This window comes from Tympanuchus pallidicinctus, unplaced genomic scaffold (assembly GCF_026119805.1).
Source record: "Tympanuchus pallidicinctus isolate F22 unplaced genomic scaffold, pur_lepc_1.0 scaffold15, whole genome shotgun sequence".
NCBI classification, from domain to species: Eukaryota; Metazoa; Chordata; class Aves; order Galliformes; family Phasianidae; genus Tympanuchus; species Tympanuchus pallidicinctus.
In genome coordinates this window covers 11,673,880-11,688,855 of record NW_026294669.1, presented here as the reverse complement: position 1 = coordinate 11,688,855, position 14,976 = coordinate 11,673,880, and the positions used below count along the sequence as shown (strand labels likewise).

Sequence of the window (14,976 nt, the reverse complement as noted above, 5' to 3'; positions counted from 1 at the left end):
GAAGAACGCATACCAAAAATCCTGTTCCGTGCTCAGACCTTCATTCTTTCCAAAGTCAATGTAGAAGCTGCGACAGCTGAACTTTTGACACTTAATGCACAATTTCAATGAGCAAATACAAAATGACCAATGGAAAACACAGCCTTAATCATATGTGTAACAGAAGTCTTCATAAATAGTTAATTCTTTGACATACTTGAAAAGAGCAGTGCCCTTTCTGTGGTCTCCTAAGGCACTGATACTTGTAGTTTTTCCTTAACATGAACTTGAGCTTTGATAATATTCCATCTTCTTTAATCATGAGGTCATATGACTAAAAGCAGGAAGAATTAGGTTTATAAAACACTGCAGCATGAATTCCTTATCAGAGACCTGAAGTTATGTATTACAATGTGTATCAATAAAGCCTTTGGTAACATGTACTTCTTACACCTGGAATCCATTTTGCATTATACATGCCTCGTATATTAAGTTGCATAGGCTTAGACAGGAAGCTCCTCCAGTGGAAGTTACAGTTTTGCAAAACAGTGTTCTATAAATGGCTTCAGTGTGTAGCTTTGAGTCAAGAGATGCATGGATGTGGTGAAATGATCCCATAGAATAATTCATAGCACTTTGTTTTGAAAAATGCTTCCACGTTTCTTATAGCTGTCTTTGTTCAATAATTTATGTTCTAAAAAGTATTTCAAGGCACATACTGGCAGGTATTTTGCATCTCTTATGATCTCGTTTTTTTTCTTTTTCTTTTTTTTTTTTTTTTTTTTTTACTTCAGCAACTGTATAGGAAAAAGCCTGGAATGACAATGTCTTGTGCCAGATTACCTCAAAACATTTCCAAAAATAGATACAGAGACATTTCGCCTTGTAAGTATTTGTGTCTTTGTGCTCTAAAAGTATTTTACTGCAGTTAGTAAATAAGTAACGTTTTTCTACAAATTTTTTTCAGATGATGCTACACGGGTTATTTTAAAAAGTAATGAAGATTACATCAATGCAAATTATATAAATGTGAGTAATGCTTCTAAAAATTGCTTCTGGCATAAAGTAATTTTCAACTTTTCAATGGAGAATTTTAATGAAATAAATTTGCTGTAAATCTAGCTCAGGCTAGAATAATAAGCCAGTAATCAGATGGTTAGAAATGTACTGTAGGTTTACTTATTTACTAATGCTTGGTGGCAGATACTTTCTAAATGAAAATAAACACGCAAAAAAACCTTTGGAAAAAGTAGCTGTCTATCAGAGTTCTTAATGGATTGCCAATGTGGCTGCAGTGGTCAACACCAGAAAAGTCTAATCTAGAAGCACATATTAACATTTGCTTATTTATTTCTTATTGTCAGTAGCAACAAAAAAGTACTTTCTTCTTCCTACTTTGCTTTCCCTTGTGTAAAACAACAAAAAAAAAACCAAACACAAAAACACCACCACCAAAAAAACCACAGAAGTTAAATTCCAAAATCACTGTTTAAAAACCAGTGTCAGAAAGTCAAAGAATGACATTTCCTTACCTTTTAATTTTCAACCACTAACTGTCAGTGAATTTAGCTGCACGCTCCCAAACGTGTGTGGTTCCTCGCACTAATTTTGAGTGTGAAACACTTCCAGTTGATACTCTTCAAAATGACTAACTTAAAATAAATATATTTCATGTAGTGATACTTCTTTTAATGTATTAGTCACTGAACACCGATGCCTGACAGATATTCATTCTCATGGCAAATGCAAGAATTAAAACAATCATTTTATCTTCTCTTAGATGGAAATCCCTTCTTCCACAATAATAAACCAGTACATTGCCTGTCAAGGTCCATTGCCAAACACTTGTCCTGATTTTTGGCAGATGACTTGGGAACAAGGCTCATCTATGGTTGTAATGTTAACAACTCAAGTTGAACGGGGCAGGGTAAGTAAAAGATTCTCTTAAATACCTCTTGCATAATAAAAATCTGTTGATGATTGCTCTCTAAAAGATAAGTGGAAGGTAATATTACAAATTTTTCATAAGTGCAGTGCATTCTTAATAGTGTTGTGATTATCATTCTTACATTTTAAACCTTTTGATATTGTTAAAATAGCTTAATGAAAAAATTTGTTTGGTGCTGAGATGTACTGAAGTCCAAGTATTTCTTAAAATATTTTTTACTTACTGCTTTGACTCTGTTGTTAAAATAGTCTTTTTTTCTCATCTTTGAATGAGGAAACTAAGAAATGTCATCAGTTTTTGTAATTAATTCTTTCATATGTAGAGATGAATTTTAATGCAGCCCAATGGAGCTCTGTACTGTTGAGAGCATGTCTGAATGGCTGTGCTTAAGGGAATCCTTAGTAAGACTGAAATAAAAATAAAATTTATACATTGAGAAGAGTTGAACGTCTGTTTACTTGCACAAAGGAATCATTGTCCTTTAAGTCTTTTTCATTAAAAAAAGAAAAAAGTGGAAATGGAGAGTTACAGATTACTAGAAATAATTACAAATGGTTCTGTAAAAAACTTTAAGGTGTTTTTATTTTGTTTTTAAAGCTATAGCTTTTTCTTTGTAGTCTCATTTGTTATACAGCTTTGTCTCTTAGAGATGAGCAAAACAATAAAATATAGTGATTCACAGAGTATAATTCCAGAGCTACCAGGTTTATAGCCTGGTGCATTCACAGTAGCACTGAATAGTTGTATGTGGACAGAAATTGACAGGCTAGAGTAATAGTTTAGTAGAGTTTCTCATAGTATAGCATTGCTTTTGAAGGTGGACTTATGGAAGGTGATGGGTGTTCTGATCAGCTCAGACTGTAGTTTAGCTGTCGGTATATATTCTAACTTATTAATAGCCATGTATTTGCTGGGAGATAAGGCCTCTAAATGCAATTAAAGTAATTGGATAAGAATTGCAGTGTGTTTGAGCCATTTTTCAACGACTCGGTGTTAGCATGGTGCTGCCTGTTCCGAAACGAACATGGTTAGAGGGAATTTCAGTACAAGTGCCCTTTTAGTTTGAATTTTCTTTGCAGATCTGCTAAGAACAGACTTGCACTAGCAGTTCTCTGAGGTTCTCCCACCCCCTTAATAATGGCATTTGTGGAGCTCTTCAGAGAGCTGCTAAATAATGAAATAAAAGGACTTATCTGTCTTATACCCATAGGCAGACTCCCTGCTCTAAAGCTGATCATGAGGCTTCTGACATCACTATCCCACTGCATGCCGGGGTGTCTCAGTGGAGCAGGAAGTCTGCAAATCTGGCTGCTCTTAAAGAATCGCCAGGTGGGTTGGAAAAACAAAAGTACACTTGAGCTGAAATGACCTCTTGAGTTCAGCAGTTAAGCGATTTATCTAAAAATCTGAGGTTTTGAACTTTTAATTCACGTTTAAAGGTTTTTTTAAAGTATCTTTGAAGTTCCATCTGCACCTCCCTAATTCCTGCAGCAACATTTTTGTTGCTTGCTTACTTTTTTTTTTTTTCACATGTTCTTTTCCCATATAAATGTGTTTTGAGAAGATTGTGAGATTGTATGAGGTTTCCAGAGGTCAGAAATATTTATAAAGCAGCATCTGTGTCCCTCAAGAGTTAAGATGAAATAAGTTATTGATACATTAAAAAAAAAAAAACACAAGTTGTGATGAAAGGGAAATGCATTCATCCACAATTACACTAAGGTCAATAGCTGGTTCATGTGTCCTTTTAAAGAGAAGCAGGAGACCTCCACAATAACTAATTTTATGTGCAATAGTTGAATAGTGTAGTCTATTTGGTAAGTAAATCAACAGTAGTGACATAATTGTTAAAGTATTTTTTACTGAGCAATGGCATAAGGAATTAGCAGGAATGAAAATAATCTGAACTGAAACCCAGACATATGTTGGCTTTAGGTTAAATGCCATCAATACTGGCCAGAGCCATCAGGAAGCTCATCGTATGGCAATTTCCAGATTACCTGCCATTCAGAAGAAGGAAATCCTGCTTACGTCTTTCGAGAAATGACATTGACTAATCTGGAGGTAAAGACATAATGTGTATTTTTAAGTATAAACCTATGAAATCCTCACAGACTAGATGAAACTATCTAATCAGACATTTTACATCTTGATGTCAAGTATGCATAAATAGAACTCGTTATTTCTAACAACCTTTAGAAGACTAATCTTACTGCCATGTACTTACTGTGAATGAGTTCTGCTATATAATAACAAACCTTTTATTAGCAAAATATTACAAGGATTTGATTTCCGTAATGGTATTAATTGGTAGCCGAGTCAGATTAAATAATGTGATTAAATCATTTCTCATGAAGACTATTACTCGTGTCTTACATGGCCTGACCAAATAAAAAGTAATTAAAGAAGTCAAAAAATGTGCTATTCCCTTCATGTTTTCAAAGCATGAGATACTAGCAGTATCTCAGTATCACTGCTGAAAATCAGCCTTTATAATGGTAAATAGTTCTTAATAATTATCCATCTTAGACACTGCGTAAAAATATATGGAAGATAAATCCTGCTGAGATTCATTGATTGATATCAGCATTGAGATGTAAACCAGGACTTTCTAGACAGAAGAGGCATAGCATTAGTTTCAGGGGAAGTATAGCTTCCAGAACTTCACCAGCTATCATTTTGGTCTCAGAAATGTTCAGAAATCTTTTTCTGGAATTTAGTTCAGGTACTCATTTCTCACTGCTTGGGTTTCCAGATGAGATTCCAGGTTTATAGAACTGCCTTTTATTCAGTTTTCAGTTAATTTTTTTTTTTCCTGGGTGCTGTTGAGACAATTGCTCATTTATTATCAATAGTGGCATCTCTGCAAATGATTCCATGCTGAAGAGTAATTTGGTGTTTGGTAGCTTCTATTCTTTGAAATACTGCTTTTACTCTGATTGTGCATCCTGCCCCCTCCACTAAGCAGAGGTGTGTGATAAATGTTGGTGACATGAGAGCAGGGGGACGTGGGAGAGAGTGGAAAACCTCTTTCATCTTGTGGAGTATGCTAGATAAAATTAGAGGTGCAGATAAATCCATTGTGCTCACACAGTCTGAACAAAGGTTTGGAAGTCCAGTCTTTCCCCTCTGCACCCCTGTTCTGTCATTTGATAGAACCATAGTAAAACTAACTTAACAGAAAGATGCTGAAGATTTGGCTACTTGCTTGCACATCTTGTGCTTAGAGCATTTGTACCCTTGAACTGTTTTACTGTTAGATGGAGTGACTTTTTTCTTACTTGCCTTTTCTGTTTTTAATTACAAAATGTAATTATAAAATCCAGGATGAGTAGTAATTAGCACTTACAGAGATTGATAGCTTCCAGGAGCTACATTTTTTCAAGTGCAAGTTGACGTAAATGTACCTTTTTTTTTTTTTCTGTCTTTCTGTGAAACCTGAACAAACCTTGAATAAATCCTATGTTTCTGATAGAAGGAGGAAAGCCGCCAGCTGACCCAAATTCAGTACGTAGCATGGCCTGACCACGGGGTTCCTGATGATTCCAGTGATTTCCTAGACTTCGTGTGCCTCGTGCGAAAGAAGCGGGCAGGCAGAGAAGAACCTGTTGTTGTTCACTGCAGGTACCCGCTCCCTTTTTTTTTTTTCTTTTCAACTTCAGTAGATCACACAATTTAAATTGTTTATTGTTAAATAGTTCTTTGCTTTGTTGTTCGAGTAAAAGTGTAACTATAATGTGCTTTGCAGGTGACAGGAGAACTCAACTCCTACATTAAGCGATTTTTATCAAAATCATAATCATTTTTCATAAGCAGAAGTTGGGGTATCTACATTCATGAGTCTGTATGGAGGTCCTGTCTGTTTAATTTAAATGCTTATGCTAATAGGTTACACAATAAATTCAAGGAGATGGTGAAATACACATAGGAAACTTTTCCTTATGATAACTACTTTGCAAAGGTCTGGAGTAGCTGTACAAATAATCCATAGCAGACAATATGGATAGTAAATGCAATGAAATAACACCCTCAAGTCTGCAGATGTTTTAGGCTACATGTTGTTAATGAATACATTAGGATAACGGGTTTTTTTTTCTTGAAACAAGTCACATTTGTTGTGAATTAAAGTTATTCAGATTTCTATCCAAATTTAATGTGTCTGCTTTTCTTATGAAATAGTTTTCAAGCTAATGTAAAGCAATAAAAAGCTGAAGTTTTTGTTACATTGAATTTAAATGTAATTTGAGATTACATTTACTTCAGTGCTATTCATATGAAATGTAAGTGAACTCAGATTTAATGTAACAATCTACGTATGAATTTCATGTGTGTAAGTTCTGGAGATGTAAAATGCCACTGAATTTTATGTAACTGGTACCTTTACATCTTGTCATGGAATGTTCATGACATCATTGAAACACACAGTAGCTTTGATGCCACCTTCTGGACAAAGATTGAAGTACTAACTTGGCCAGGTTTAATTTGAAGTTATGCTTCAAAATCATAACAATTAAGCTTCAAACAGGAAATTTATGTAAACTAAGTGATTTAAAAGCATGAAATGATAGCCATACAATCTGAGTTAATGATGATGTTTGAAAATATTGGTCTTGTACTCAAATATGAGAGAACATTGGCTTTCTACTTAAAAACTGCAGCACAAATTTCTTGGATGTGAAAAATTTGAATTTGAAACAAATCATTGATGTTCACGGTTAAATATTCAGTTTTTAAGGATTTCTACTCAGTTGTAAATATGGACCTGAATAACTATGTTTGTAAATTGTTCATGGCTGGGTTCAAGTTCTTCTCCACAGTACTGACAGTTCCACCCTAATTTTTGCTCTTCTCAAGCAGGATGGAAGCTTCCTGTGACAGGTGGCTCATCTAACCTTTGTCCTCATAGTATGGGATCATACAGATCAGTCATGAGAATCCTTAAGGAGGAAGGACTATACAGCCCTTAAATGTGAGCTACATTCCAGACACTTCTTTTTATTAGGGTGTTCTCTTGTTTTGACAGTGCTGGGATTGGTCGGACAGGAGTTCTTATCACCATGGAGACAGCAATGTGTCTCATTGAGTGCAATCAGCCTGTTTATCCATTAGACATTGTACGAACCATGAGAGATCAAAGAGCCATGATGATCCAAACACCAGTGAGTACCATACTTGCAATTCTGTGTTGAGGAAGAATCTTCATGCATTTGAAAACGCTAGAATTTCCCTTGCATTGATAATGTTTGTTTGTTTTTTGAGATAACTGCTCTGCTTCCTTAACATTCTGTTTCTGAATTCTAACAGGTTAAGAATGGAGATAGAACAGACTTAGATTTTTTTTTAACCTGTATCAGTCAGATGATGCTTATTTCAGAAAGCTGTTTGCTTTACATTTTTAAAAAGTGCATTAAAAGAGTCAAAATGCTCAGCTGTGCTGTCTTTTGTAGGAAGTCTTAACGTTCTAGTTATTCCACTTTTTTGACCAATTAGTTTTTTCTTTAATTCAATCATTGATTGTATAGTTTTACTCAATGTATTTACTATTTAAAGAGAAAATATTCTGAAGGAAAAAAGGCACTGGGTTCAGTGTCCAATCTCTTCCACAGTTACCAGAAACTAGTTAGTCATTGCAGTAATTTCAACAGCCTGTTGCTGTTCCTCTGACTAAACTTGAAGAAACCTTCAGTGTTCCTCAGAGTGTATTCAGGTTGAGAGGAAAATATGTAAACCTCCATTTCTCAGTCATCTGTAGTATGGCATTGTCTAGTATTCATATTCCACTAAAAAAAAAAAAAATTATTCAGGAAAGTGAGGAAACATGAGGAACAATAGAAGATGGCTTTGGCTTTTTGTGATGGCTGTGTTATGAATTTGTACATCTCTACGGCATACTTTGAGAGGAGACCTTTGTTAGTAAGGAAGGGGAGGTGAGGAGTAAGAGGTGTCCAAGACAACTGCTGCTGCCTTTTCCTGATTTTCACATTTTCTGAAATATTCCTCAGTGTCCACGAGATGGCTCTATGCGTGGTTCTCCTCTGTGCTCTATGAAGAGAGTTCAGAAAGGTTCATTTCGTGAGCACTGGAGGCAAAATGTGTATTCTACATGAATATTGTCCAACTTTAAGTATTTTAATTTAGATGTAACAATGCAGCACATAGTGATTGCATTGTTAGATCTGTTCCTGTGCCCATTTAAGATCTGAAATCAACAATTACTGCATTGAAAATGAAAAGGCAGGAATGCTTTTTGCTGTGCTTAATGACTGGGATTGTTTTGTTTGTTTGTTTTTTGGAACTACTATTTGTTTAAAACAAGGTGTCTTCTATGCATGCCAGTGCTAGACTTGAATATATTGCAGTTAGACATCATATAATGTTAAGAAATTGGGTATGGGCTTTCTAAAACATGAAGCAGTGTATTTCCTCATTGTGAGAGAGAGGTGCCATTAACATGCCAAAATCGGTGCAAGCATGAAAAAGTGCTTTGCTATCGTTTGTAAACTCAAGTATATGGAAACTCTGTGTTAGTGAAACTTCAACAGTGAAATGAAGGGCAGGAAATAACTAAATAAAAGAATGCTGTAAGTACAGGATAGGTGGGTATGACTTCTGGTATATATTTCGAAGTCCTGTTCATTCCACTGTTCTGCTGAGAAACAAGATATTCTTATACACATGTTCTATATTTCCTAAACTAAACTTGAAGCACAGTTCTTGGCCTGTTAAGAAAATAGGATAGGAGACACTGGAAGCTTCTCCTACTTTCAAATGACCTACTGTTTAAATTTGTTTCTTTTCAATTAATTGAATCTACTTTTCTTTTCAGAGTCAATACAGATTTGTATGTGAAGCTATTCTGAAGGTATATGAAGAAGGATTTATTAAACCTTTACAAGCATCACCACATAAATAAAGAGCAAAAAACCTAGGATATAAATTGAGGAACCCTGTCCTCTAAATAATGAACTGGCAGCATTCTTTGTGCCATAATACTGCTTGCAGGAAATGATAGTGAAGTACAGCAAAGAATTGACAAAGGACTTTGAAAACTTCAGCACTGTTGCACTTTACATTGAAACAAAATCAGTCTCTGAAACTCTTCTAATCTTCATCTGTTTGAAGACTTTATTTTCGTGCTTTGCTCCGAACAAACCATAAACTGAAAGAACTAATTGTGTTCAGGGTAATCTACGAGATTTCATTGTAGTGCCATATACTGCGCTTCTGGTTGAATTGCTACAAACAAGGCTTGGAATTATTTCACTCTGTTTTACACCCATGTCTCTTAAAAATGGAAAAACAAATGAAAAAATACACTAAGCCATGGTCTTTCTCCAGTGCTAGGTTTATTTACTATGTACAGACTCTCACTGTTTTGTTTTTTACAACATTAGCAATATTGCTGATACTAGATAGATACACACTGCCTACTGATGCAGCACACTTTGTCCTACACCTTTCTTAGAGACCAGCTGGTTGTTAGAGGAGAGCTGGCATCCGTGTTAACCCAGCAGTAGCTGCATAATGCCCACTTACCAGCATCTTGTTTAAAAAAAAAAAAAAAAGAAAAAAAGAAAAAAAAAAAAAGGAAAAAGAAAAAAAAAGAAAAAGAAAACAGTAATAATAAAAACTTTAAAAAAATAAATAAACAGCATTTCTTTGACACAGCTTGTGTGTCATACACTGGTGTATTCTGATTCATGTAACTTAAGATTATGTGATGGGAGCTAGTGCATGCATTGTCTTAACCCCTTAAGTGCCTTGAGACTTACAGCGTACATCCAGTGAAAGGCACTCATGATTCTGTGGGGGTGGTCTTGTCCTGTTGTGTTTATCTTAATGGGTTCAGATTTTAAAAACGGCCCTTGGTGCTTGGAGTATGTTACTGCAAGGGGTCATGGAAATACCATTCCCTCTTTCCTCATACGATTACCTGCGTGCTACGCTCAGTAGCAAAAGCACCTCTGCCAACTTAACGAATGAGCATTGTTTGCTGCTGTGTTGTAGTTACGTGAAAAGTCTGACACATTCCTTTATTCCTTACGACTAGTAACTTACTAGCAGCCTACTATGAAGTGCTAGTAGGTCATTAGAAGCTGACACTTTGTTTTATCCTTTTATTGAGAATAGCTGTCTTATTCAATTAGAACATAACTCTTTAATAGCACTGATAATTAAGTCGAACTTACGGTCAGATGTGATTTAATTCCATTATTTGCTAACCGAGTATTTTTTTAAATCCTCATAGTTGATTTCAAGCCATTTTCGTACAGGTCTGCCTTTTATTTTTCTAATTGTTTGGGGAGGGTGGGAAGGGAGGCAAACACTTTTTGATGCTTTCCCACAACTCCTTTAATTCCGTGATGGTCTCAGTCACCCTCTGTCATGCTTGTGCAAAGTTGTTCCAGTTGGTATGGGTTGCCTCTTATTTAAGTAGGTATAAGATTTGTAACAGATGTCTGATACAGTATCTGAGCTCACTCTAAAGACGTAGATAGGTCCCAGTTTTTCATGTTTTTTCCAGTATAGGAGAAACCCAAGTCAGAAGCAAGGTGTCCGGTGTAATATACTGTAAGAAAACAAAATCAGTCACTTCTTTGACTGCCCTGCAACAACATAACTCTGTGTCCTCTATTTAAAAACCTTAATTTATTGGTTTCCTGAAAATGTCTATCCAGTAATTTTTGTTATAAGCTATATAAAGCATAGAGCTGGAATGGAAATTTCTACACTAAAGTTTTTAACTATTGAATAATTATATAATATACGGTGTTCTGTGGACATCTGAAAGAGATCAGCTATGAAATATTAAGTGAAAAGGAATTCAGGCAAAGTGAAATCCTGGCTTACGACTTAGTAATACACATGAACCACAATGCCAAATGGAAAATATAGTTTTAATTATTTTTAGAATACAAAATAATACTAGGTGGCCTGTGGCCCTGTTACTTATATTTCTAGATTTGATGCCTAAATCAATGTTTTTCCTCAGTGAAAAATGAATCTTACAAGTATCTTTGGATCTGATAAATGGAAAAGCGTGATAAAGTAGCTTTAATCTCAGTTTCATTTTAAGCCATTTGCAACAACAACAACAAAATCTGTATTAAATTTAAAGCTTTAACTTTCATATGATGAGATTATTAGCTGAGATGCCAGCTAACTGGAAGCTTATTTTAAAGTCAGCACTTAATATCTAAAACATAAAATAATCCATCCGTTATAGTGAAGTACACTTTTTTCACAGTCAAATTGTAAAGAAAAATATCATTTGCCCCATTTTTTTCCTGAGAGGAATGAGAAAATAAGTTTATAGCAACGTGAATAGTGTTGGCTTGTCATATATTTAACTATTGTTATGTGAAGCTGCCAATGCAGTTTGAGTTCAAAATACCCGTTTATACCACAATTACACATGGGGTATTTACTGGTCATCTGTCATTACTGTTCTGATGACAAATAGAGGCGAGAATACAAACTTAGAATCTTCCTCTGCATTGATTTAAGCTGATCTGCTGTTATGTATTAACTAGCTGCACTGGGGGGGAAAAAAAAGGCAAACTCAGCTAATTGATCGTCAGTTAATCAATGGCTTTTTGGCTTCTGGAAAGCCAGCAGAATGGGAACCAAAAGCTGCTTGGGAAAGAGAAGGCTGAAGGCTTCCTGCACCATAAATCATTCACTCAGATGTTTGTATTTGTTGTGGTATAAATGGCCTTCATGATATTTTTATACGGCCAAAAGAAAATAAAATCAAAATGCTAAATATTTAACTTTGGGTTATGAAGATCTGTATCATCGTTCAGACTTTCTGAAGAAGTTTTTGTATGTTTCATGCTGTACAAAACATGAATGTATCTTTCAGACAAAATGAACTGGATGTGATTGGTGTTTGTGATTGGTGTTACGACTGTTGGACTTGACGAACAATTATTTTCATACCAATTGATGAGGAAAAATGCTGGGTGGGGGGAGAAAGAGTATGTTTGTAATGCTTCCATGATATACAGATCCAGCTTAAAACAAGAAATAAGTTTCCGTTGTAAATCAGAGCAATATTATGAGAGCTTTTGCCAATGTGTAACATCGAGACTTTTTCCTTTTCAGTTCAAATTCAAAACTACCACAACCATCTCTTGTTTAAAGTGGATGTGAAGGTTCTTCTGTTAGCAGAAAAATGAGGTTCTTGAGAAGGCTTTGTGTGTTTTGGGGGGCGTTTTTACTATTGCTAAATATGAAATAAGATGCAGGTAAATCACCGACGGACTGTCAGCCAATTCCTTCTGAGAAATGCTGCGTTAGATACACCAGAGAGCTGAAAACTTAATTTATCCAGAAAGCATTTGGTGGTTTAAACGGTGTGTGTGTCTGAAGCAGTAAGCCACTGCTTTTGCAAGTTCTGTTTTTGGCTATTTTCTCCTACTTCTGACTAACAGTTTGGTCTTATTACACCACATTTAATGCTAACTGAAGGTTCTTCTGTGTTTCTCTGTTAAATCTTTAGAAGCTTACATCTCATATAGGCTAAAATATATCTAGAATAACTGATTATGTCCTGGTGCACCACCCGAGAGAGAAGGGGTGAGAAAGCAGTAGGGAGATGAAGGTATGTGAGGTGTTTCTTGTGGAAACTGGCAGCTTTCCTTGGAGAGCTTCTGAAAAGCTGTGTGGTACCTATGGAGGCCAAGACCCAGCAGTACTGCCCAGGGAGATGGGAAATAGAGAAGGTCCTGCGTAGTGATGCCAGACCTCCAGGCATGCTGTGGAGCTGAACTATGTGATATTTTTATGTTTGTGTAGGTGTGTGGGCAATAGTTGGTGGCTCAGGGAATTGGTACGAGCGTGAAAAATACTCTACAGATGCACCATCCACAAATCTCCACGCAAAAGCAGGTTGTCCCATACTTACGGTGTAGTTGTGACTGTAGAGCTGTTACTGCAGGCCATCTGAAGGATCATCAGCCCTGAGCATAAAGGGAGGAACTGAATATTGTCCAAATTCAAGATCTGTTTATTAGGATTTCCACACAGAAAGGAATGGTGCCTTCTTAGGGCATTTGCAGTCTTTTTGTACTGTGCAGGTCCCCAGCAGGCTGGGTGTGTTTGCTAATTTTAGAACCCACCTTTTATCTTGAGACTTGGAAAGCTGTTTTCCATTGCTACCTTCAATGCTGGGGTCAAATATCAAAATCTGATAAGATGATGTTCATTGATTAAATGTAGATCTTGCATGAAATTGCACAGATTGTAATTAGTGGTGACTGGGGAAGCTGTTAAAGGAGAAAAGCGTCTGTTTTAATGCAGTGTTTTGTCCAATCTCATTTATCTCTATCACCACTGCACTTCAGCTCTGTGCTAGCTGCTACCACTGTGCATCTTCAGTTTGTTGGGCTTCTCCAGCTACAAACTGCAGCAGTGCATAACCTGCAAGCTCCAGCTGCTCTCTGAAGCATCACTTGCTCATTGAGAGCTCAGTTGGTAAGAGTTTCAGGAGGAAAACACGCACCTTTTCAATAAAAAGTACATCCTCTTTTTCTCTGAGCCATGTAGCCTAATAAATGTAATAAAATATCCATCATTCCTGTATTCTGTAAGATGAAGTTTGGTTTCACGGGCTGGCTGACAGTTTGCTGCTGGTGGTATTTCATATTTAGCAAGCTTGTGTTTTAAAGGATGATTTTTCTCAAAGTGTTTTGATGTTTGAATAGTAGCACTTTATCTCATGCTTACTACTGACTGAACTATCGGAAAAAATAAATTGGGTTTGGAGAGAGATGCGCAGTGGGTTTCTGTGCGGAGATGATTTGGGTTACGCCGCGGTACGAATGCTTTCAGCTGCTCCAACCACGTCTGCGTTACTGTTCGTGTATTTGAGGGCTTTTCAGAAAGCAGATTATTAACAACTGATGGTTTCGATTGTCCTGTCGTAAGAACGTAAAAGCTTGCATTTCCAAAAAGTGCAAATAGAAATACAGGGTACTGGTACACTGATCCGTGGTCTCTCTCAGCTGCAGATTAGCTATGTTTACTGTAGATGTTTTTGCTAAGCCTTGTTTTTAACATTAGATCAATTGCCTGGAAATCTGTTTGTTTGTTTTACTTTGGATTTTGATAACCAAAAGTAATGCACAACAAAGTTTAAAGATGTCTCTTCTTCCCTCTTCTGCCTGGGCCGGGGGGGCTGAGACAAAAGCGAAAGGCTTTCAACTGTTTACATTAAGCTGTTTTCTCTAAGGAGAGTATATCCAGAAAGAGTAGACTATAAACTGTCCAGTGCAGCGATCACAGTACGCTGGGGCACCACATAACAACCCATCACAGGAAAAGTAAGGTAAGGAAACAAAGTTCGTTCTTGCATCCGATGCATTCAGAAGTTGGTCTGTTTGGTTTGGTTTGGTTTGTCTGCCAGTGATCCCATTTTCACCAGTCAGTTTGGCAGAGCTCTTTGTGTAAGGTTTGGGGTTTTTTGTTTTGTTTTGTGTCTGTAACAGGTGCTATATACTCTGTGTAAATCCAAAGGGAAGAATATTACCTAGAATATTACACTATTAACAATCAGATGGTGGCAATATCTTTTGCTAGTTCCTTCTACTAATTAGCTTCCACTTCAGCTGTGGCTCTCAGCATCTCCATGTCATCATCCCAAGGAGGGGTGGCTGTGAATAGGACACCTCGGAGCTGGACAGCTTCAGCTGTAAGGCTGCCTGCTGCCCCATTAGCACAGCAGAACGTTCCGTTCCCCTGAGCAGATTTCTGCCTGTAGACATGAAGGCCTGCAGTGGGCTGGGGGACACTAAAACACCCACTTGTTGGCTTCAACAGATTGGAAACGATAGAAACTTGAAATGGGTCAACACTGGACGAAGTAAAAAAGATTCAGCTTTTGTCACTGCAGCGGCTGTATGCATTAAGGGCCTTAGGCATTTGTCCTCATTTGGATAAAATGAAATTCCTTGCCATTAAGTGACACAGTGACGTCCTACCGAAAAACCAGCAGTTCCCAGCACCGATATGCGAGTTAACATTAACAGGTCTTGTTTCAGTCTTAG

At 36.6% G+C, this 14,976-nt stretch overlaps 1 protein-coding gene across 4 annotated transcripts in view; it reads left to right on the top strand.

Annotated features, from left to right (window-relative positions):
• The window catches only part of PTPN4 (protein tyrosine phosphatase non-receptor type 4), a 98,680-nt gene extending 84,980 nt beyond the window's left edge, over window positions 1-13,700 (top strand). For 3 of the 4 annotated variants that reach the window (XM_052674495.1, XM_052674494.1, XM_052674493.1), the window contains exons 21-27: window positions 774-864; window positions 947-1,008; window positions 1,760-1,906; window positions 3,863-3,991; window positions 5,403-5,551; window positions 6,951-7,086; window positions 8,754-13,700. In XM_052674495.1, coding sequence (XP_052530455.1) covers window positions 774-864; window positions 947-1,008; window positions 1,760-1,906; window positions 3,863-3,991; window positions 5,403-5,551; window positions 6,951-7,086; window positions 8,754-8,840 — 801 coding nt within the window. In that variant the 3' untranslated portion in view covers window positions 8,841-13,700. Of the gene's footprint in view, window positions 1-773; window positions 865-946; window positions 1,009-1,759; window positions 1,907-3,137; window positions 3,257-3,862; window positions 3,992-5,402; window positions 5,552-6,950; window positions 7,087-8,753 lie in introns of those variants that run through there. The other variant, XR_008204545.1, reaches the window with a different exon arrangement.
• Window positions 13,701-14,976: the final 1,276 nt, after the last annotated feature.